The sequence below is a fragment of the Ambystoma mexicanum genome, chromosome 11, assembly GCF_040938575.1.
Source record: "Ambystoma mexicanum isolate Mex_15411 chromosome 11, UKY_AmexF1_1, whole genome shotgun sequence".
Lineage (NCBI taxonomy): Eukaryota > Metazoa > Chordata > Amphibia > Caudata > Ambystomatidae > Ambystoma > Ambystoma mexicanum.
In genome coordinates this window covers 872,299,531-872,321,483 of record NC_090934.1, presented here as the reverse complement: position 1 = coordinate 872,321,483, position 21,953 = coordinate 872,299,531, and the positions used below count along the sequence as shown (strand labels likewise).

At 48.2% G+C, this 21,953-nt stretch overlaps 1 protein-coding gene across 1 annotated transcript in view; it reads right to left on the bottom strand.

The window, feature by feature from the left end:
* The window catches only part of PKP3 (plakophilin 3), a 277,327-nt gene that overhangs the window by 161,292 nt on the left and 94,082 nt on the right, over window positions 1-21,953 (bottom strand). The window contains exons 3-6 of the mRNA XM_069623925.1: window positions 18,723-18,811; window positions 17,281-18,053; window positions 16,559-16,682; window positions 12,374-12,578 (exon numbers count right to left, since the gene is read on the bottom strand). Coding sequence (XP_069480026.1) covers window positions 12,374-12,578; window positions 16,559-16,682; window positions 17,281-18,053; window positions 18,723-18,811 — 1,191 coding nt within the window. The remainder of the gene's footprint in view (window positions 1-12,373; window positions 12,579-16,558; window positions 16,683-17,280; window positions 18,054-18,722; window positions 18,812-21,953) is intronic.

Below are 21,953 nucleotides of genomic sequence, written 5' to 3'. Positions count from 1 at the left end.
AGCCAGGACAACTACAAGACAGCAGAGTTCCAGCTGGTCCATGCATGAAATAATCAGCCAGTGCAAGGTAACATTACAATCTTTCACGCGTAATACGGTATTTATTATGTGGAAGAACGCCATGATATACAGGAATGCAAAATGCCATACACCGAAGAAGAGGAGTGAAGAGCCTGGCATGTTTTAGGAGGCGATAAGGAGTGTGAATGAAATACTTAAGGTATACAAGATAATTCGGCTGTGGTTGGTTTGTATAACTGGCTTTAAGATTCTTGAAAACGTTGATGGGAAGGCCCCCCTTTAGCTTTCTATAAACCTCTTCCCAGGCCTCCTCCACCCACCCCCATTCCCAATCAGCTCTGGCAGACCAACCCAATGAGGAGTGGTCTGTACCCAGGGACGTCATTCAGGGGTTACCAGAGGTCGCAACTGCGACCTCTGGAGCAGTGGCTTAGCCAGGAATCAAATTTAGGAGGGGCACAGAGGGGTCCAAAGACAATAGTAGGGGGACACAGACAAAAGTAAGGGGAGAACATGGTCACTGATTGTCTTACGTAGGGGGGCACATGGGGGGCCTCAGGGCTTCACAGGGGGGGGGCTCTGGCCCCCCCAGGCCCCTCCTAGCGACGCCACTGCTCTGGAGGTCTCTCTCGAAATGCAACCTCCTGGGCTGGCCAGCACCATGTGGCCCTTTACTTCTGGATTCTTTTTCAGGCCTCTTAAAAAAAATATAGACTTGTGGCACTTCTGTTCTTATATATAACACTTTCAGCACTGACGCTAAATAAGAAAGAATAGGAATACCAAATAATGTGTCTTTCTGGAATTCTATACAGTAATTGCTAGACTCATTAAAGGTTTATTTCAGGCACACTTCAGGGGGTGAGTCACTGATTTAGTCTGTTCTTTAACGCCTCAACTCAGCCTTTCATCCTTCTCAGGTCAATATATGAGTACCAACACAGGCTGGGTGATATTGGGTGTATATTTTTTCTATATAAAGCGCTTAAGCGTAAGTGCTATATAATAACACATCATTATCATTTGGCCATGGACGTCTGCTTGCATTCACAGTAATTTGGTAAACATGGGCCTTTACACACTGATATTAATGATGCATATCACAATCCATTCTTGTATGAAATGTATATCACATTATAGTGATATCATTACCATATTTTTCGGAGTGTACAATGCTATGTGATGCCACTTCCTGTTTGGTCAATGGGTGAAAGGTCATGTTCCATCGCTTCCCGTGATATCACTTCGGGGTGGGATCAAATGGCATCACTTCCCGTGATGTCATCAGGGGTCAAGGGTAGTGTGATGTCACTTCCGCTACCCCTGGCATTTTGGTGAAATGGCGTCCCTGTCTGTACCGCATACCTGCCCTCAAGCAGCTGCTGCCTGGAGCTCCTGTCAGGGACCCCCAGAACAAACGTAAAGGAATCCCAGAAAGGGATCTTGCATGCCTAGTCCCAAAATTAATTTTTCAAAAGCAAGAGGAATCTGAGTCAAAGAGGTGACAATCTGCCATTCCAAGCTGAAGGGTGGTGGAATTAAGCAATAAGCCCGAGCCGCGGGGGCATTACCAAGTCAGGTAATGCCCCGGGGCCCATAGTTACAGGCCCCAGCGAAGCAAACAATGAATGAGACCATATGTGCTCTTTCACACTGAAGATTCTGCCACAGGCTCCGCCTCCTCTCTGCCAGCTGGCCATGTCTGCCCATATCCCCTTCCGCCTGACCCAGGAGGATAGCTCATGGGCAACGCATTTGTCTTGGAAGCGAGGCAGCGCAGGTTCGAATCCCAGTCAGCGCTTAGAGACTGGCCTCCAATATTAAACCCCTTGTAAAAATGAATCGATGCTGGCATTTGCATCTTCCAAAACACTTCTCTGTAGCTCCAGAGTCTCTTCCAGGGAGTCGTTGGCTTCTCTCCTATCCCTTCTTTCTCCGCCTCCCCCGTGTCTCTCTCACGGATCCCAAGGTCGCTCGCCGATAAGACTCCCACAGACAGTAGTAGCCTTTCCTGCCAGGAGCGCTAATGAATCACGAGTTGGATTTTACAAGGTTTTTTCATCAGAGCCCGAGTGACTACACAACTAAAATATTTCTAGAGGCCCTGTACGTCAGAAAATTCCCAGGGGCAGGCGGTCAGTACACCAAAATATCCAGGGGCCTCACTGCACACCATACCCCCTCCCCAACCCCCTCTGGGTGGAGAGAACAGGGGTGGGCTCTGTACACCATGGCATTCCCAGATCCCCCTATACACGAAAACAACCCTGGGGACGGGGTGGTTGTGGGGATGATCGGCAGACCAAAGTATACCCAGCTGCCTTTGTACCCCGAAATATCCCGGTGGGGTCGAGAGCCCCGTGTACACAAAAACAGGCCCATCACCCCAACCCCTGGCTCTGTCCACTAAAACATGCCCAATTACTTATGTGCACTATAAAGATGCCCAGGGGCGAGCTGCACACTAAAACATCCACAGGGAGCTGTGTACACCAAAACATACCGAGGTACCTGTGTACACCAAAACAAGCCCCTCCTCACCCATGCCCTGTACACGCAAACCTAGTACCACATCTCTATGTACATCAAAACGCCTCCCTCCAGGGTCCTCTGAACATCAACACATCCCCCAGGCACCTGCACACCAAGAACAACCTCAGAACCTCTGGACAGCCGCACACCCCCAATGGCACTGTACATCGACACATCTCCCAGGCACCTGTACACAAAGACAACCTCAGGACATCTGGACAGCCGCACACCCCCAATGGCACTGTACATCGACACATCTCCCAGGCACCTGTACACAAAGACAACCTGAGGATCTGTGGACAGCAGCACACCTCCAATGGTGCTGTACAGCAACACATTTCCGTGGCACCTGTAAACAAAGACAACCTCGGGAGCTCTGGACAGCAGCACACCTCCAATGGAGCTGTACACATCTCTGCGGCACCTGTACACCAAGGAAACCTCAGGATCTCTGGAAAGCAGCCCACCTCCAATGGCGCTGTGCATCCACACCTCCAAATCACCTGTATACCAAGAACAACCTTGGGCACTCTGAGCAGCAGCCCACCCACAACCTCCAATGTCGCTGTGCACATCAATGCATCTCCCAGGCACCTGTACACCATCTCCCAGGCACCTGTACACAAGACAATCTCCAATGTCGATGTGCACATCCATACATCTCCCAGGTTGACGGCACAAGATCGCCAAGCCCAATATTCCGCTAGAGACTGCGCATTTAAAATCCCAGTAGCCAAACATAACTTCATGCTTGATTGCCCCAAGTCAGTTCCAGGATGCCTTGCAGCTCCTGTGACAGAGTTCAAGACGGGAGACAGCTGCGGGTATCAGGCAGCAGGCAGTTCGGCAAGCGAGGTGGGATGGACGGCTGCAGGCTGGCCTACGTGGCAGCTCAGGTTAAAAAATCATCGTCTTTGTGCTGGTTGGTGGATCTGGAACACTTGTCGAGGTGTCTTGGGCGGCTTTAGTGACTGCAGCGTGACAACAGTCAGTGGTACAGCAGGTCGCGGTTCAAGGGCTCGACTTCCTCGAAAATTGTTAAAAGTAGGACGCTTGTTGATGCTTGTAGTGGCACTCCTCTTAGCTTCTTGGCAGAGCTTGTGTCGTCCTTTCAGGTGGATGGCTCAAAGCTGAGGAGACTGCAGGCAACAGCATTGCCCTTTGTTCAGAGATTCTCTGGCACTTCCCACCTAGAAGGCTTGCTGCAGAGCCTAGCAGGGCATACTTTATGCTGGGTGGGTATAGGTTCTGGAGTGGCTGGAGGGTCCTCTGGATTCAGTGTTTCCCACTGTTCCCTGGTAGATGTTTAGGGGAGGGATCTTGCTTCACTTTTGGAGGTCCTGGACTTCCTTCACTGGTGGAAGATGTAAGGCAGACTGTACCTTCAGCCAGGGTCCAACCATGAGTTCTTATTGCTACTCCGTTCAAAGTCTTGAGAGGATCTGCCAAAAGAGGGGTTCAGCACTCTTTTAAAGCCAAATGGGCCACTGTGATTGGTGTAGGCTAAGCCTACCTTAATGAACAAATCCTGGATGCCCACCAACAATCTCCTGTATGCGTGAGGTCATAACCAGAGTGCTTTGCAACAGAAAAGGTAAAGGGGTGAAAACATGTCCTACTCTCTACCTAACTTAGTAGAAGGATACCGCAGACCATTCACTACACATCTGTCCCATGAGCAACTTACCTCAGAGGGGAAGACTGTAAAGGATTACTGACCGGAGTCCACTATGCAGTCCTTCTCCTAAGCTATGCCCTACTAAGTTCCACCCATTTTCCAGACTTTGTCTCCCTCAAACCACATACTCATACCTTCTAAACGGGATTCCTGGAACAACTGTAAACACGAAGTCCCAGGCATGACATTTAACTGTCAATCGAGGGCACAAGCTGGCATCAGGTTGACACATTACATGTGAAAGAGTGTTGGGGTTTCCGGTCTCCTTTGTTAGCCTCTGCAGCCAGGCCCCATATGGGTCTGTTTGAATTACTTTCTGATTAGTATGCAAAGTGCTGCCACCAGCTAAAGGGCCCAACAAAAGGTCAGGGTGGATCCATGGAGCCTTTGTTAATTATGCTGGCAATGGCAGGGGGAAGGTTTGGCCCACCCCCTTCTGGAGATGCATCATGTACTCCGCCTGTCCGATCCCAACTAAATACAGGGGGCTGCACCTGTAGGCTGTTTCCTCCCCCCAGATTACACGACTATGTGTACGTCATGCTGTGAGCATAGGAAAATGCGTGCAGATTTGCCCCACACATTTTCCAGAGGTTGATCTACCATCATTCAATTTCAGTTAAAATTGCAAAAAAGCCCAGTTGACCACTGTGCAGATGGTCGAATTCCTCACACTTGTGCCCTGAGAGCTTTGATGTGTCAAAAGGCAGGTTGCATAAGCCAGAGTTAAGTGTGCCAGTGTTTGCAGTTGGTTTGGGGCAGTAGGTCGTTTCATTGGTCCAGGGCATTTCCTACCATAAATGGCCCCCCGTGGCTGGGTGGGAGGGAAGGATGAGGAGGCAGACAGTCAGCGCCATTCTCAGTTACTGGCCACCATTGCATCATACAAAACACAGCGTTGGCACGTTGCACACTGGTTTCTCCCCCACCTTGTATTAAAGGGATGTGTTGGGAGACTCCCCAAACTAAATTTTAATATGAGGGAGTGTTATTTGACTTCCAACAAGGTCATCGTTGACGCCAGGTGTGCATTAAAGCTCCAAGTAATATCTTGAAATGCGAGCGCCCACTCCACGTAGCCAAGCCTCGGACATTGCCCCCCTCATATGCATCTTTCGCCAGTGTTTTGGCACCCATTCCACATGACAGCAGGGGTAATTCCACAATTCAGGTGAGAGAATAGTGTGTCGCATTAATTTGAGTTAATGAAACCATGGTAATTTGCTAACATCCGTCATTACAGGCGATCTTAAAAGGATTCACAATAAACCTCGAAATTCGCCCAATTCCACATCTTACCCGATATATAAGAGGATTTTATCTCAAGGTGAATGCAACTCCATTGAAACCCAGTTCCATCGTTATTGATATTGATAGTGATGGGGTACAATATGGGGGCCCCAATCTCTTAAGGATTTTATTTTCCTTCATTTCAAGAGTTGTGATATTATATCCCCATTAGTTCCGATCTGTACGGAGTAGCAAACTTTGCTTTTGGCTTATAGACCTCCAAGGCACTTGATACGCAGTCTCCATTTTGTTTGAAGAATGTTATTACTGTTTCTCCCCTTCGTGCTAGGACTACCTTTATCTAATTGCGGTTTCGGTTTCCAATTGATTATTGAAAAGAAATTAAAAGAACTGAATAGCTTAATCATATATTTCAACAATCGCTATAGTTAAACTTTACACAAACTTGCGCTGAGAGACCCTTTTCTTCCACGGCGGGTGACAGACCATCCCTTTGTTTTAGCAATATTAAATTTTAGGCCTCTTTCCTTGGCAAAGTCATGAAAGGTTATAATTTGGTGCTGTAGGTCCATCCGGGTTTTCGATATTAAGACACCATCATCAGCGTTGCCACAGGTTCGGTACATCGGCATCTGTTTTCGCAATGGTGCCAATCAGACGTTCATATACAGAGAAAACAGCAGAGGTGCCAACACACAGCCCTAACACCAGCCATAATCTTCAATGGAGAAGTGTATCCCTTTTCTGGCCTCCCCTTATCACATTATTTAATGATATAATCAAAATATGGCATCACTCTCGATTGACAACTCCTCTAGCACGAACCATGCTTTATGGCGCAAAACCAAAAAACTGGTTTACAAATCTATAAAAGGCTAAGTAAATTGCCCGCCTCTTAATTAAAGCAAATTTATAAAGAATTAATTTTAAAAGTCTGAATGCTTAGTCATGGTTGAAATATCTTTCCTAAAACCTGCTTGCAAGGGTTACGGTGGTTAACAGCTTATGTATGCCACAGCACTCCTCCAGATAATTCTGGATCTCCTTGCTAAAAATCTTACCCAATCAATCCAACAAAGGCATGGGTTGTAATTTTAAGGACGACTGCGTGCACCTTTTAAAAAATAAATTAGGACCAGGTTTGACCCATGCCAACTGCGTGGGACCGAACCCTGCAAAAGGAGCTCATTATAAAATGTGTTAAAGAAGGGGTCCATAACCCTTGAGTTTCTTTAAAATTAGCCACTGGAAGAAAATCTGGAGATGGTGCTTTTCCTAATTTTTCTGTAGGCAGGGATATTGAGGCCTCCAATGTTGTAAATGGGTCTGGATTTGTACCAGCATGATTATACTGCAGTGAGGGGACACCGAGTAGTAGGTAACCCGAGGTATCAATATTATAGACTTGTTCATAATATTCCAGCCACTGATTTTCTGTTATATTATTGTCTGGCATGGAATCGCCCTCAGCCATTACTTTGTAAACAAATTGCCAGAATTCAGTCTTATCATTAGATTTTGAAGCCTTTAGATGGGCAGAGCATGATTTCAGTTTGATCAGCTCTTTGCAAGCCACCCTCAAACTGGTCACCAATTGTTTCTCTCTTCCCACCTTTTACTTAATTCATAGCATACATTTTCTTTTGCCAGTGTACATTCTGCACCAAAACAGCTATTCTTTTTTGTGAGTCCCTTTCTACTCCACACCTTGTTGACATGGTTTAATCATGTCAACAGTCCTATCGTATGAGGCCATAGGGTGTGCTGCATCATAGCAATAACTGGCTAGAATAGGTTGCTTTGTGTAAAGGGCTGGAATGTCCTTCCCTTTATTTAACTTGGACAATTGTAATCTTTTGTAGCTATATTGGAGAGAGCCGGAGTACAGGGAAGGGGACTGTGTGGTGGGGGCATGGTCATTCTCAGCCCGTTCATCAATTCTAAAATGTATGTGCCTCCAGGAACACATATTAACAGGAACATATTTATGTGCGAAGATTTGTTTTGTGTTCTAACAATCAGGCACGCGGGACTGTCGTCTTCCAGTGAGCACTACTGTAAAAACAGACTCTTCTGCAACTCAACTAATACCCCAACTTTGCAAACAGAAGTTCAAGCTGTATAACCGATCCGGGCCAAACATTCAAATGGGGAGTTAGCTTGATGCAGGATCATGTTTTAATGGGTTAATGGGTGCCCAACTGGAGGAGGAGTTCGGTTTCATATTTCTATGCAGGAGAATCTTGAATTTCATTTGTCTTGTTTCCCCATCCTATGCTGTCCTTCCCCTTTCTCTTGAACTTCCGGGAAACATCTTTTGCACAAGGGTTCCAGCCCTGCACCTGTATTGGCATAATAAGCTATTTTCCAGTTGAAGTCGGGATGCAGAATTATGCTTTATTGAAGATACTGCTATAGCAAGAAGCTAGTCGCAGGGAACACTAGAGTGTTTCACATAGAACATGCAGATTGCAAAGGCATGCTCAAATAGTAATATCATTTCAGGCATGTGCAAATACGCAGTGGAACAGGGTGGACTTCTGATGTGGGGCAGCAGTTAGAGGAAGATGGGGAGGTAACGAATGAAGAAGAAACAGACTTCAGTTCCTTTTTGAAGGTCTGGGTGTTGGGAACAAGGTCTTGGGCGCTGTAAGAGATGGTTCCAAAGATTATAGGCATACATGGGGATATGCTTTTGAGGTCTCCAGCTTCATGGGTTGGAGCTGTGGTACTGTCTGGAGTTTCTCGGCCAGATAGTATGCTCTTCTCGAGTGAACAGCTTTAGAAACTATGCAAGGTGACTTGAAATGGGATGTGGACCTGAAGCGGTAGAAGTCTTTTTGGAATGATATGGTCAAATTATTGTTGATCATACACAGCAGCAGACAGTATGCACCCTGGGCGGAGATGTTCTGGGGACTAAGGTGAAATCTGGGAAACAGCGGAGCAGAGCATCGACCCCCCCCCACACACACACACACACACACACACACACACCAGTCACGTACCCCTGAACCCCCCTTACTATATATACACACCTTACTCAAACACACCATCTACTTTTTTCTGTAAAAATAAAAGCACGGAAAAAAATAGGGTACAAAAACATATAATAATTCGATCATTTTACTTTCGACCAAAAAGGAAGTGCTATTGTGGTTAATGTTATACTTCCTTTGTAACGCGCTAATCTGCCATTTGCATGACCTCCTAGCACTGTGTGCAGTTGCACAGTTCTCGATTATAGATGTACCATAGACCGACATTTTCGAACAAATGACAGTGCATGCACACACTGCATGTTTGGAACACAATTAATACCATAGCAATGTTGTGTGCCATAGCACAACAAAACATAATGTAACATACTACGACAAAACATCGTATACCAAAGCAACATTGCATAGCAAAACAGATTACCATGCCACACACCCCCTGGCTCACCACAACAAGACCCATCAACATGGCAGAATTCCATCACCTAGCACCTAAGCACAACATAGCACCACTGCAGGTAACTAGCACTGCAGAACAGCCTGGACACATCCCCTCTTCCTTGCGAGCGAATTCATACAAGAAGGGTACACGGGGGACACACTGCACAGAGTTCTAGGAGTGTAACAGAGGGCTGTGTGTCACTGTCGGTGTTGAGACCAGGTGAACAGGGACGTTGTTGTCTAGCAGTGCTGCATGCTCATGTGGATTGGTCTGGTGTAGGAGTGAAACACACAGGGGCTGAATGCCCCCCCCCTCCAGGTACATCGTCGTGATGACACTGCACACTTGTGTTTGCATGTGTTATGGGAACGGCACTGCACACACAGGGATGTCTAACTTATTGAAGTAGAACTGCCCACAGATGGGTGTGGTTTAGAGAAGTCTGTGTAATGTCATATTTAGGTAGTTTGCAGAGCCATGGTAATGGTTGCCTGGCTGCCACATGAAGCCGCTTGCCCGCCTCGCGGAGGAAGCCTATCCGAGCGTGGACTGGCTGCTGCGATGCCTGGTGGGCGGGTGCTTCCGGCAGAGCTTCCTCCGATCAGTGGAGCACGGTTGATTGGTCCTAGTCTGGTGTTGAGTGAAACCTATACTGAAGTTCCCTGCCTGCAAAAACTAGGAGCCCTTAGGTAGAGCCGGCCTTAGGGGGGTGCGAGCCGGGCGACCGCCCAGGGTGCCACACCCCCAGGGCGCCATAGTCCTCCACCACGCCAGCCCAGGGGAGTCTTTCAAGGGCTCCCCCCGAGCTTGCATGGTGGCAGAAGGCATGGCAGCCGCCTCATTGTCATTGAATAAACCTGCGGCAGCAGGCTCATTCAATGACAATGGAGTGTTAACGCGCCCTATTCACACCATTACATCCTCACAGAGCGAGGAGGTTTGAAAAAAAAGTGCCCCCCCTTGCCCTGCCCCCCTTCCGCCCCATCCCCTGTTCACCAGGGGCGCCGGAGGGTGAGGGGGGGCGCCAATTCGCCCAGGGCACTGCTGCCCTTAAGGCCGGCCCTGCCCTTAGGACTAGGACAGCAGCCAATCGAAGCAGAGAGGCAATGCGTCGCTTCCTTCACCTTGTCTGTGCATTTGCAAGAGTCCCACTAGCTCAGCGAATTAAAATGCGGGCGTTGGACTGCAGCAAAGTCCCGGAAAAGGGAGAGTACATACCTTCCTTCTCACCCTCCAGGCACCCAAGGACCAGGTGGCTCCTACAGGCAGGGACACTGGCTGAAAACATGGCCACTCTCGAACGATAGTGGGCTTCCATTCCGACACTTTTGGGAACAGTGTCCCGTCCCAGGCTGCCTGGAGGTTTGAGGGCTGCCAAGAGCTCTAAGAGTATGGGGACAGAGGTGTGGTGGTCTTTGGCTGGGCTTTTTCAGGCTTTTCCACGCATCTTGTCCTGGCCTGCTCCTCCCCTCTGGCGCAGAAGGAGGGCATCCCAGGAATCCTGGAGCCCACAGTCTTATTGAATCAGCTTACCGCAGCGCTCCAGGGCGCAGTGTTCAAGGGTCTTCTATGATCTAATGAACCGGAGGACAGCAAGGGAATGCCACTTCTGAAATGAACCGTTCTAATATTATTGGCTGATACTTGGAAATACTGTTGGTTGGAGAAGCACTTGTAAGTGTGAAAGATGGAATTCAAGATGAAAGCCATTCACGCTATGGTGGGTAGTTGTGCTTGAGAGAGTTTTGTCTGGAAGTTGTGGTGTGTCCACATGGAGGAGAGAAACTCAAGAGCATCCACAAGCCTCGGCCACCATTTCCTTGGCTCCCCCCACCCATACACACAGCTGCTTATTCCCCTAAATCAGAGGTCTTCAAACATTCCTGCTACAGATCAAGGAGCTGGTGCACTGTGGTCATTGTGCATTTTCTACAGGACCGACGAGGGATCTTCCGACGGGAAGACAACCAAAAAACATGATGGGATTCACCTGAAGCTGGAGTTTGCCCTCATTGAGTGAGAGTCCAGTCTCATGGCGTTGTCTGGATGTTGCCACAAGGCCTATCTGCTGTTGTTCTCCATTTACGGCAAAGACTAAGATGGCGTTGCTGATGTTCAAGACCCCTTGAAGTCCTTCACCACCTTTCAAGTGCAAGCTGAGAGATGTGTACCCGAGCAGGCCAGTGTGAAGAGCAAAGAATAGTGATGTTCTGCATGGCCTGCTGTCCGGCTAAAGTTCAAGCGGCTAAAGTTCAAGCGACTGAAGAGCACAAAGAGCAGCCATGACCCGGAGTGCAGTGGATCTTTTATCGGTTGCACAGGGGATTTCTGAGGGTTTGTTCCTCAAACTCCAATGCCCCCAGGTGACTGATGTGCTGCCAAATCCTCATCACCAAGGTGATGTCTACACGGCGGAGCAAAGCAGAGGAAATGAAATGCACACCCACACGGTGTTCTTCAGACACTTGATCACAAAGGCATGGAATGGCCACTGGACCCTTTATTATTTTCCTAAATGCATGCACAGTGCATGACATTTTGATTGAGTGGCTTATTGTGAACAGAGCAGCCGGGTCAACTTTCTACAAAGGGGCTGGACAGCAGGGCTGGTGCAATGCCCCCTTAGACCAGGGCCTCTAGACAGAAGATGGGGGCGCGGCAGAGGGGTCCTACAGACCCAGGTGTTGCCCAACAGCCATCTTGCTACTTTATCAATAGAACAGACATTGGTGATGCCATTTCCCTGATTTTGCTCATCACAACTAGTTCTGGGTCGTCAGCATTCACTCTGTGCCCTCTTTAGGGTCCCGTCACTTACCACTCAGCCAATTTCAACTCCCAATCACTGAGAACAACGTCATCTTCTAGAATCAGATAGGCCGGAAGAAAAAGAAAGGCCCATGGCTTGAGCAGACGTCAATTTTCCCACATTATAATCGGCATACTTGAGACCATTTGGATTCATCTCACTGTTGAGGTTTGTCAATAAATGATGTCAGAGAAAGCAATGCACCACCAACCGTCCAATCATGAAAAGGTAAACACCATAGATGCGCAGCAAAACCAATGACTTGGTTCAAATCCCTAACACACAGGGCCAAACACGGAAGGTTTCCAGATAAGGTGATGCGGATTCTTGGACAAAGAAAATGCCTGCATAACTTGAACTTTCAATTGATATACACTGCACACCGCCGTCTAAAATGGGTGCGGAGCAATTGTCAGTCCCCCCCACCGCCTCTATGAAGTTCACTTGAGAGCTATGCACAATCCTTTGAGCACCATTGTCCCCAACATCTGGCTATCATCTCCAGCTCGTGCCTGCAGCACTGAGGCGACACTCACTGCAATCGGATCGCTTAAGGCAAGTTATCTGTGTTTGCTCTGCTAGGACCATGCATGAACCAGTAAAATCCTACCCGGACAACCAAGCCCTTTTGCTCAAGTGCTCACCAGTGGCGTTCTTGCGCAGCTCATCGTCCGGCTCCTTCAGTGACATCATGAGCTCGTATATGCCATTCTCCTCCACCAGTGCCTTCTTGTTCTCGTTGTTGTCATAGATCAGATTGCGCATGGCACCTGTGGCGTGCCGCTGCACCTCCTGGTTCGAGTGGTTGAACAGCTTCACCAACTTGGGGATAGCCTGCATGCTGCGTGCCTAGGAGACAAAACAAAGAGCCAATGAAGCCTCTTGTTGATTTTCGAGGCGAGTTCCCACTAGGGCAGCATCTTAACATTCGTTTGTGGAGGTTGTCGCGCACCACTCGCTCTTGCGCCACAAAACCATCCTTCAGCTCGTCACCCAGATCCAAGGCTTTGGCATCATTTGCTTGCATCATCGCTTTTGGCAACCCACTTTTCACCAAACCACCCAGCGGAACCTGGACCAGCTCAGTGCCTATACCCACCTATAGGTACTGCATGGTTGGCAGACATGTTCAATTTTAAGGGGAGTATCCCGCCGATCCATACAGTCTGCAGTAGCAGCTAGCGGGACCATAGAGCAAACGCCATTATGGTGTGCACTGCACAGCACTAGTTGCTAGGAGGTTGATATGTCCAGAGTGCAGTTCGAGATCGTGAAGCAAGAAGGGGGCCCTGGGCCCCATATAAAGTGGGGAAACACTTGTGTATAGGCCCGTTATAAATGCCACATCATATCAAATATTCAGCCAGTCCTGGCTTTTAGGCTCCATTTATATTGCATACTGGATCTTGAATTCCTGCATTTATAATGCACAAAAAGACAAGTGCTGTGCAAGAAGAACTAGAACTGCAGAATTCAGCTTGCAAGCTATTGCATCACTACTGCTTCTCACTAGTGACATTAGAAGAGAAAGGTGGGCAGTGGGTTACTGGTATTACTAGCTGTGTGCAGGCGTAAAAGTGCCAAGGACGAGTATGCTCGTCCTTTTTGCATAGACTTGCATAATAGCCTGGCAGTTGATTGATATTTTATTTCTATAGCGCTCATACACAAGTGTTTCAGTGCGCGACAAGGCAAGGGAAAGGGAACAGGGGAGAACAAAAACAACGATCTTACTAGGCCCAGTGACATTGAGAACGTGCAAGTGCAGGGTAGAGGGAGAAGGGGGAGAAGTGCATGGAAGGGGGAACAAAAGGAGAGTGCGGAGCGAGAAGGAAAAAACTAAAATAATAATAAAATAATAAATAAAAAGGCAACAAACGATGGGAGTGCAGCCAGCAAGTGGCAAGTGCTGGGTTTATGGCAGCAGGCCGTGTAGGTCTGAAAGTGCAGGAAGAAAAGGGGAGGGCTGTATGGGTACAGATACAGACCCCAGTGCAGGGGGTGGCCCGGAGGCAGTGCGTGAGGGTGGCAAGATGAGCAGGTACCTGGGCCCAGAGGGCAGAGGGTGGCCAGTTAAGGAGTTACATTGTAATACCTCGGGTATTGGGTTATGTCACTGCACATGCAGATTACTGCTGTGAGACAAAACATAATACTTGCACTACGGACAATGAATCTACCCCATCCACTAGTCCCCATACGTGTAGAACTGCAGAGATCCATGTGTTTGAACCACTGCAGGGTTGCCTCTGCCTTTCATCCTTCTGTGGTTGATGAAATGAGAGTGAATGAGAGCTATTTTCAGTGTGTCATTTACGATGCTGTAAAGAAGCAAAACTGCGTAGTGAGCAGAATGCAAAAGGAAGTTAATATTCAAGAGAAATGTATCGAAGGTGCTCCTGGCATATGGTGGATGTACACTGGAAGGCAGGGTTGAACCTGGGCATACGAAGTTGCTCCTGGCATATAGTGGATGTACACTGGAAGGTAAGATTGAACCTGGGCATACGAAGGTGCTCCTGGCATATGGTGGCTGTACACTGGAAGGCAGGGTTGAACCTGGGCATACGAAGGTGCTCCTGGCATATGGTGGATGTACACTGGAAGGCAGGGTTGAACCTGGGCATACGAAGGTGCTCCTGGCATATCATGGATGTACACTGGAAGGTAGGGATGAACCTGGGCATATGAAGGTGCTGCTGGCATATGGTGGATGTTTACCGGAAGGCAGGGTTGAACATGGGCATACAAAGGTGCTCCTGGCATATCATGGATGTACACTGGAAGGTAGGGATGAACCTGGGCATACAAAGATTTCCTGGCATATCATGGATGTACATTGGAAGGCAGGGTTGAACCTGGGGATACAAAGGATTTCCTGGCATATGATGGATGTAAACCGGAAGGCAGGGTTGAACCTGGGCATATGAAGGTATTCCTGGCATATATGGTGACTGGGCATATTAGGGTGCTCCCAGAATATTTAGTGGTGCATGGGAATACGGGCCATTACTACATAATAGCTACCGAAAGAGTTAAGATGATGCTTGTGCAAAATCCTATGTGACATTGGGTGGTCATTCAGAATGCCCTCGTAAGATGTTCTCCAGGGCCCGCCCTTGAATGAAAGAATAGACATCCATGCAGTACCTCCTAGGTGGCATGGAAACCTGTCCCTCTGTTAATATTCTGTCACTTCTTTCAGCACGTTGGATAAACACTCAACCAAAGCCTCACACATATACACAAAGGCCACTCATCTTGCCCCATTTCCTCACCCCTGCCCCTCTCTCAGACTTCCGGAGCACAATATTCCCCAACAGCCTATTGCTTTCATCCTATGGCCCATTACCTCCTGTGCCTATTCATAGTCTTTCTGGTCGGACCCTCTATCACACCCTGTGCTAAAGTGGGCAGGCAAAAGAACATTCTGTGTCTTCGAATCCTACCAACTTCACAGAAATGACCTCCAAGTGACCTTGCACCGTCCCATTCATTGGCCAGCGCCTCCAAACTCAGAGCACTTGAAGGGAGGAGACTGCAATGGCTTGACCATTGAGACTAGTTCCGAGTCTGGCTATAGGAATTGGGTCCACGTGCCCACCAATACAGGTCTACCTGCCTTGCTGGATGATGGTCTTGTGTGCTCAGCCACACATCCTGCCATCCAGAAGGCCCAGCTATGTATGCCCTCCCCCCCCCCCCCCCATCAGGCCCACTTCTGCATGCACTCATCCATGTGAATAACTGCATATCCTACAACTATACGAATCACTTCTCAGGGTGTCAACTCTCCAGGACGAGTTTGGAGTAGATGTTACAAAATGTAAAGAAAATGCAAATGGGTGCGATTACTGGCATTCTCTGGAAGCAGCCACCCATCGTTTAATAGCCCATCTCTACCTTTACAGAGGAGTACCTTTTATGTTACTAAAGAAATATTAGCTGAGCAGATGGTTCATTACCGGGCCAGGTATTGCCCCCTCAGCGTCCCCCATCCCCCCGATCAAGTAATATTGCTATTAGTATCCTGGCACTGTCTTTTTTGTTTAAGTTATGAAACGACGTCTTTGCCATTTCGCAACTTTAAACAAGATGGCCACCATGGATGGGGGATAAGGAAACTACACATAGACCCTTCTCCCTTTCCATGGCGGCCATTGCTGGATCAGTGATGCACCAGGAACAATAAGGGACCAGGCCGTGCAAGGTAAGTAGGGTGGAGAGGAGATGAAAGGGGTGTGGGGAATGGAAAAGGAACACAGGCAGCGCTCACTTACCTATGATCAGGCGTGGGAAGATGGCAGTCTCCCACTCTGAGGAGGCTCGAAGCAGGGACTGTACGTGTGGTAAAGCCCCCGTTCTGAGCCTCGTCATTGGCTCGGAGGCCTAAGCCATGCCCCTGCCGGGTACAAATATGCTTTATACCGCATCAAATCTCCAGGAGTGATAGGCTTGTCTGTGGAGTGGTGTACTGTGCCCCCACGAAGGGGGGGGGGGGGGGTTGCAGATTTACCATGTTCCAGGTCTTTCTACACTTAATATGGTGTACCAGACCAGCAGGCTAAAAGGTCTTATGCTCTGCAATGCCATGCATTGGTCTTACTTGCTCGGGTCCTTCCTCACTGAAGCACAGCGTGCCAGTCAAGCAGGTTCAGGTCCTTATGCAGCTAAGTACCACGTTCGAGTACTGCAGTCACATGCACTAAAATATCACCCGTCAGTCCTGAGAGCTCAGGGCCTTGACGCTTAAGTACTGTGAGCTCAGACCATCCCACTGTATCGCGTCATTATGAAGCACCGCCTGTTAGTGCTGCTGGGCTACATACCTGTTTCTTGGCATCATTGTCGCTGTAGCATTTGTGCTGTATGTATGCAGCTCCCAGCACCTGCAAATTGGGATCGCTCGCCATCAAATACTTCACTGCGGAAGGTAGGTCCATATCTTCAAACCTGGAAACAACGGTGCATAGAGACAGAATTAGTATTGGGGTAATGTGGTGGATATGGCCCCCATGTTGCATCATTACCACAGCAATGCTTGGATTAAAGTGCTGAATTTTTCTGTCTATGATGTAGACTATGTTCACTACAATTAAGTATTCTTTTGGTAATGCTGAGCGTTTGGCACTATAGTGTGGTTGTCATGGCAGTGATTCGATTCCGGGGCAATTTATTGGAGTATTCCTATAGTATATCTGTGGGATTGTTGCTATGAAGGCAGTAATCTTACGGTAAGTCTCTTGATTTGGCAAAATGGTGCAGTGTTACTGTATTATCAGTGCAGTATTTCCATGATAATGATGAGGATGTTGCACAGTGTAATGCAGTATTCCTGTGGCAATGCTTTACATTTGCCACTGCAGCGCAGTATTTCTATGGTAGGCTTTTTCACAGGCATTACACAATGCAGGATTGCTATGGACACGGTTTAAATTTGGCACAGTAAAGTGAAGCATTTCAGTATGCACTTTGGGCAGGGGGCCTGTAGGATGCAGTGGTGTCTTGGCAGGAAATCCACCCTCCAATGTGCCCCCAAGATGCCACCTACCCCCCACTGTAGGACTGCTGGCTGATCAGGCTCTTGTTGCCCCCGTCGTACTCATCCATGCCCCTCAGTTCCTGCAGCTGGTGGTTGGACTCTGCCAAGCTTCGCACAGATGGGGCCCTGGAGTTCTGCTCGATCATACCCACGTAGGAAGACCCCACGCCACCCATCTGTTGCTGCACGGTGCCATAGGAGCCGCTGGCTGTTCGGGTACGGTTTGTGCTCTGGAACCTCTGCAAAGTTCTCATAGCTGGTGCTCGGATGGTGCGGTTCTGCGCCACCTCCACCTGTTTCACCCAAGCGCCACCGCCACCATCGCCATCCCGGGGCATGGTGCCACTGCTGGACCTCTGCATCATTTGGTTGACCGGTAGGCCCACTTGCTTCTCCATGGTGTAGGCACTGCTGGCAGCACCACTTCCGACACCACCGAATGATGTCATTCTGTATAAGTTGGGGTTTGCCACCCGCTCAGAGATAATGCTGTAGCGGTCCTCGCCCCCCATGGGTGTGCCTGGCCCATCATTCACCCGGAGGGATCGCAATGAAAGGGTGTCAAAGTCACGCCGGTTGCCATAGGCCCGCTCGTGGTAGGAAGTTGGCCTGGAGCCCAATGCGCCACCATAGGTGACGTTGCTGAAGTTCTGCTTGATCTGCTGGGTCTGCATCCTGGGCTGGCTGGCAGTGCTGATTTGGCGGCTCATGCCCACATCCATTGCAGACTTGGAGGAGAAGTTGCCCCCCTTCCCACTGGCATAGGTGGGAGGGCGGTACGTCTGTAAGGGAAGAAAGGGACAGGCAGGAGTTACCACAGCCAACCGGGGTATCCAAACAGAACTACCAAGAATATTTCTGCTGGCAGGAGTGACAGTGTATGAGGGTATATAAATAGTAGAGGCAATCGCATGTAGGCTGTTGACAGTAGGATAATTATAGCAGCGGGTCATGCATGCACGGAGGTTGATGAAGAGTAGATACTTGCACAAGAATTTAGGAGTAGATACTTGCTTATAAACCTACACAATAATCAGGGTGAGAGATCACACACACTTTCATAACTGTACCCCTACGGAGCGAAAGAAATCTCTAGATTTTTTGAGAGTCAAAAAGGGTTTTTCGAACACAAGATTTTTTTTTTTTTAATAACAAGCAACCCAAGATTTTTAATACACATTTGTTTGTCATAGTAAAAACAACCAGGAACACTTGTCAATTTACAATTTTGTACACAATACACATGAGTACAGTCCAGTCAAATTGACTGGATATTAGTGGACATAGAACATGTTTTTCCTTTTTGATCGGAGTAGATACTTGCACCAGAGTGGCACCAGCGTGTAGGTCATTCAACAGTGGATACACACGACAATGTCACACACGCACATAGGTTGCCCAGGACTAGATACTTGCACCAGCGTGTAGGTCATTCAACAGTGGATACTTACAGAGGCCTTCTGCTGAGTGCTGAGGACCTGTGAGCGAGAGCTGAAGGAAGTGGGCAGTGTGGCGTGCTGATACCGGCTGGAGCTGCTCGCTGCAAAACAGAACAAAGAGATATCAGTGTAATGGAATGCCAGCCTGGCACCTACCCCGGCCCTCCTAATCGAATCCCAATGCCCATGCAAGCATGGGTGTCATTTTAGGGGGGCATGGGTGTCTTTGTCCCCCCAACCCCCAACCTTTGCGGTACACCACCATGTCCCATTCATTTTCCTGGGACCCCTTTCATTTAGATGTCATCCCTCCACCCCCCAACATTTTCAGCAAAATGACTCCTCTGCGTGCAGGCAAGCCCTCGGACCATTGTTTGGTGGTGGATCTTAAACCCTGCCCATCTCCTCCTCATCCTCTCCCAGTACCAGTCAGTGGCTGCCTGTCTCTCTTTAGTCCCCAAACACTTTTCACGAACAGACATGCTGTCAATTATTTGATATGATCCTCTGAGGAGCCATATATTAAAAGTGTGGTGCATCTGTTCTTTACTTGGCCCTGCACCCCAATGTTTTACTGGAAGTATTAAGTTATTCTGTGAACTTTTCTGCCCCCGATTAGAGCCCATTGCTTGTGCAACATTATAAACCACCAGTGCCCCAATAAGGACTGCGGGACAACTTCCGGCTTGCTTGCAATTTCCAGAAGAGCATTCAACTTCACAAGCCTAAAATCTGTAGCATAGCAAAGGAAAACAAACGAGAACACACTGTGATGAATCCTGCAGAGTCATCATTGAACCCCAGCCTAAAGTCTCCTCCCATGTGGCCAGGGGAAGTCAGCTGCTACCTGATCTTAACCCTGGGGGTGGTATCAGAGGGGAGGTTCACATGGGAGGAGATGGCTGTCAGGGGGAAGAGGTAACCCCTTTGGCAGGGACGGAGTATTCATCTTTCCTCTGAGGACAAGAGTCCTATAATTCCCAAATACCTAATGGTGTGCTGTCAGTATACAATTCGCTCCCTTAGAACTACCCAAAGCACATGCTATGAAAAGTCTGCTAAAAAGAATAAGGTTTGCACCTTGATAATTCATTAAGTAAATCCGACATCCTCTAATTGTTAGGATTCTGTCTTAAATAGAGGTCCTAACCCGAAGACTAAATAACAACCCCTTTACATATCCTCTAACTCTGATAACTCAGTTTACAAAGCAACCAAAACGAACCAAATATCAAAAGGACCAATACCACTATGGATTTCAGGATCCACAAGGTCTGTTGTACTGGGACGAGGAGTCAATGGGAATCAAAAGGTGCCATTGAACACGAGTGGTCTAGTTGTTTTAGAATGAGGCCCCTGAGCAGGACATTTAAATCCAAGAATAAGCTTCAGCTGGGAGGATACACTGAAGGGGTAATAGAGGTAGCAGCAGTCCAGAATGCAGGGTTTGCTGTGAAAGCAGAAGGAGCGCCAGCAGAAGCAGACTCTGGAAGAGAAGGAGTGTAGCATTGCAGAGAGTGTGCAGCAGGAAGCAGCATTGTGGACAGCTACGGGAAGGATAGGCCAGCCATATGAGAGACGAGCTCTCAACACAACGTAATCTGCTTCAGTGAAGAAGTGGAAGCAGAGACTCAACTGAGCTGTCAGAGCTCCAACGGAAAGCCATGCAGACCACTGAAGTTATGCGGGAGCAGGCAGCACAACACAGGAGGTCCACCACAGAATCAGGGGAGACGCCACAGCAGACAAGTGAGTTGGCCTGATGTCAATGTTGACCCTGGGGCACTCTGAGCAGGACATTGGGCCATACCCAATAAATATGAATACTGAATGAAGTGAAGAAGTGACAAGGGTGCAATTCCCCTTTAATGGGACACCAATTTGGGGAAGCCTCTAGCCCGCTTTACCAACACCCAAGAGGCTGTACAGAAGAAGTAAAGGGGCACAATTCTCCTTTTATTGTATTGACCATTATGTAGCACCATTTCCCCATTTGTATGGCTTCAATGCGCTTTTTGGTTGGAAAGCCATCGGGGACCGAAATCCAGGTATGGAAAAGATCTAAGAGGAGGCATATGGTGCATGTGTGCATTTGGCCAAAATTAGAACCCAGTAGGGCTGGCTGGGCTCCAGTAAGCAACCCAAGAGGCCAGGCAAGTGAGCAGTTGATGTGGGAGGTCACGGTAGAGAGCTAGTACAGGGGACACAATGTGTATCCAGCTAGACCGAATTTTTTTCATAGGTTGTTGCTGTATTTTAAAGGCAGATGTGTTGAGGCAAGTCTAGTGTTTCAGTGCAAGACTGTTATGTGACCAGCTAGACTGAATTTGTCATAGTCATAGCTGCATTCCAGAGTGCATGGATGGATAGCATTGCCGGCAGCTGAATGTTCACTGAAGTGGTGCGTTTGCACATACCTTAAGCTCAGATGGAGCTGATCTTCGATGTTGTGTCATTCGATTGTCTGTGGTGGAGAAGAACGAACAGTCCTCAGACTTTTTGGACAGTATGGACAGGCTACCCCGCTAGTCCACACAATGCAATAGACTTGGCGACGTAGATCAACATGTCGGGGGCAGACAGGCTGTCATAGAAACTAGGCAAATGGGATTCTCTGGTGCTAGAGACAGGTTACCTTTATAGTCTGACTGCAAATCCCCCCATGTTCTACATATGCTAACCAATCATTCTAATAAGCACATTGTCAAGTATATCTGCTTGTAATCACTGTGGGGTGCACTAGGAGGCTACATTAAGAAGTTATAGGTGCAATGGAGGGTTATCAGCATATATCTTTGGGCATCCTGGGTAGGCTAGGCAAGGTAGGCATAAATGGGACACCAACTTGGGGAAGCGTATAACCTGTATTACCAACAGCCAAGAGCCTGTAAAGAAGTAGTAAGGAGGCAAACAGGGTGGAATCCTCCTTTTACGGGATACCATTTTAGGGGAACCAGTAATACACATTGCCAAGAACCAAGAGACTATAAAAAGAGGCAGCCATTGTCATCCCTCTTCACAAGGGATACTGGTGGGGAGAACTCTGGAACAAATATTGCCACTGAAATCACTTGTAGTTTTAGGAGTTTATCTTCCTGGCAGGCGAGTATACCAGGAAAGTAGAAGTTGTTTTGAAGAAGTGTGTTTGAGGCAAAAAGGTGTGGTGGAGAAGTTTTTAACTCCGCTATAATTTTGACAAACTGTGGCATCATCAAAGGTAGTTGCTGTGCTAGCCCGGGGAAA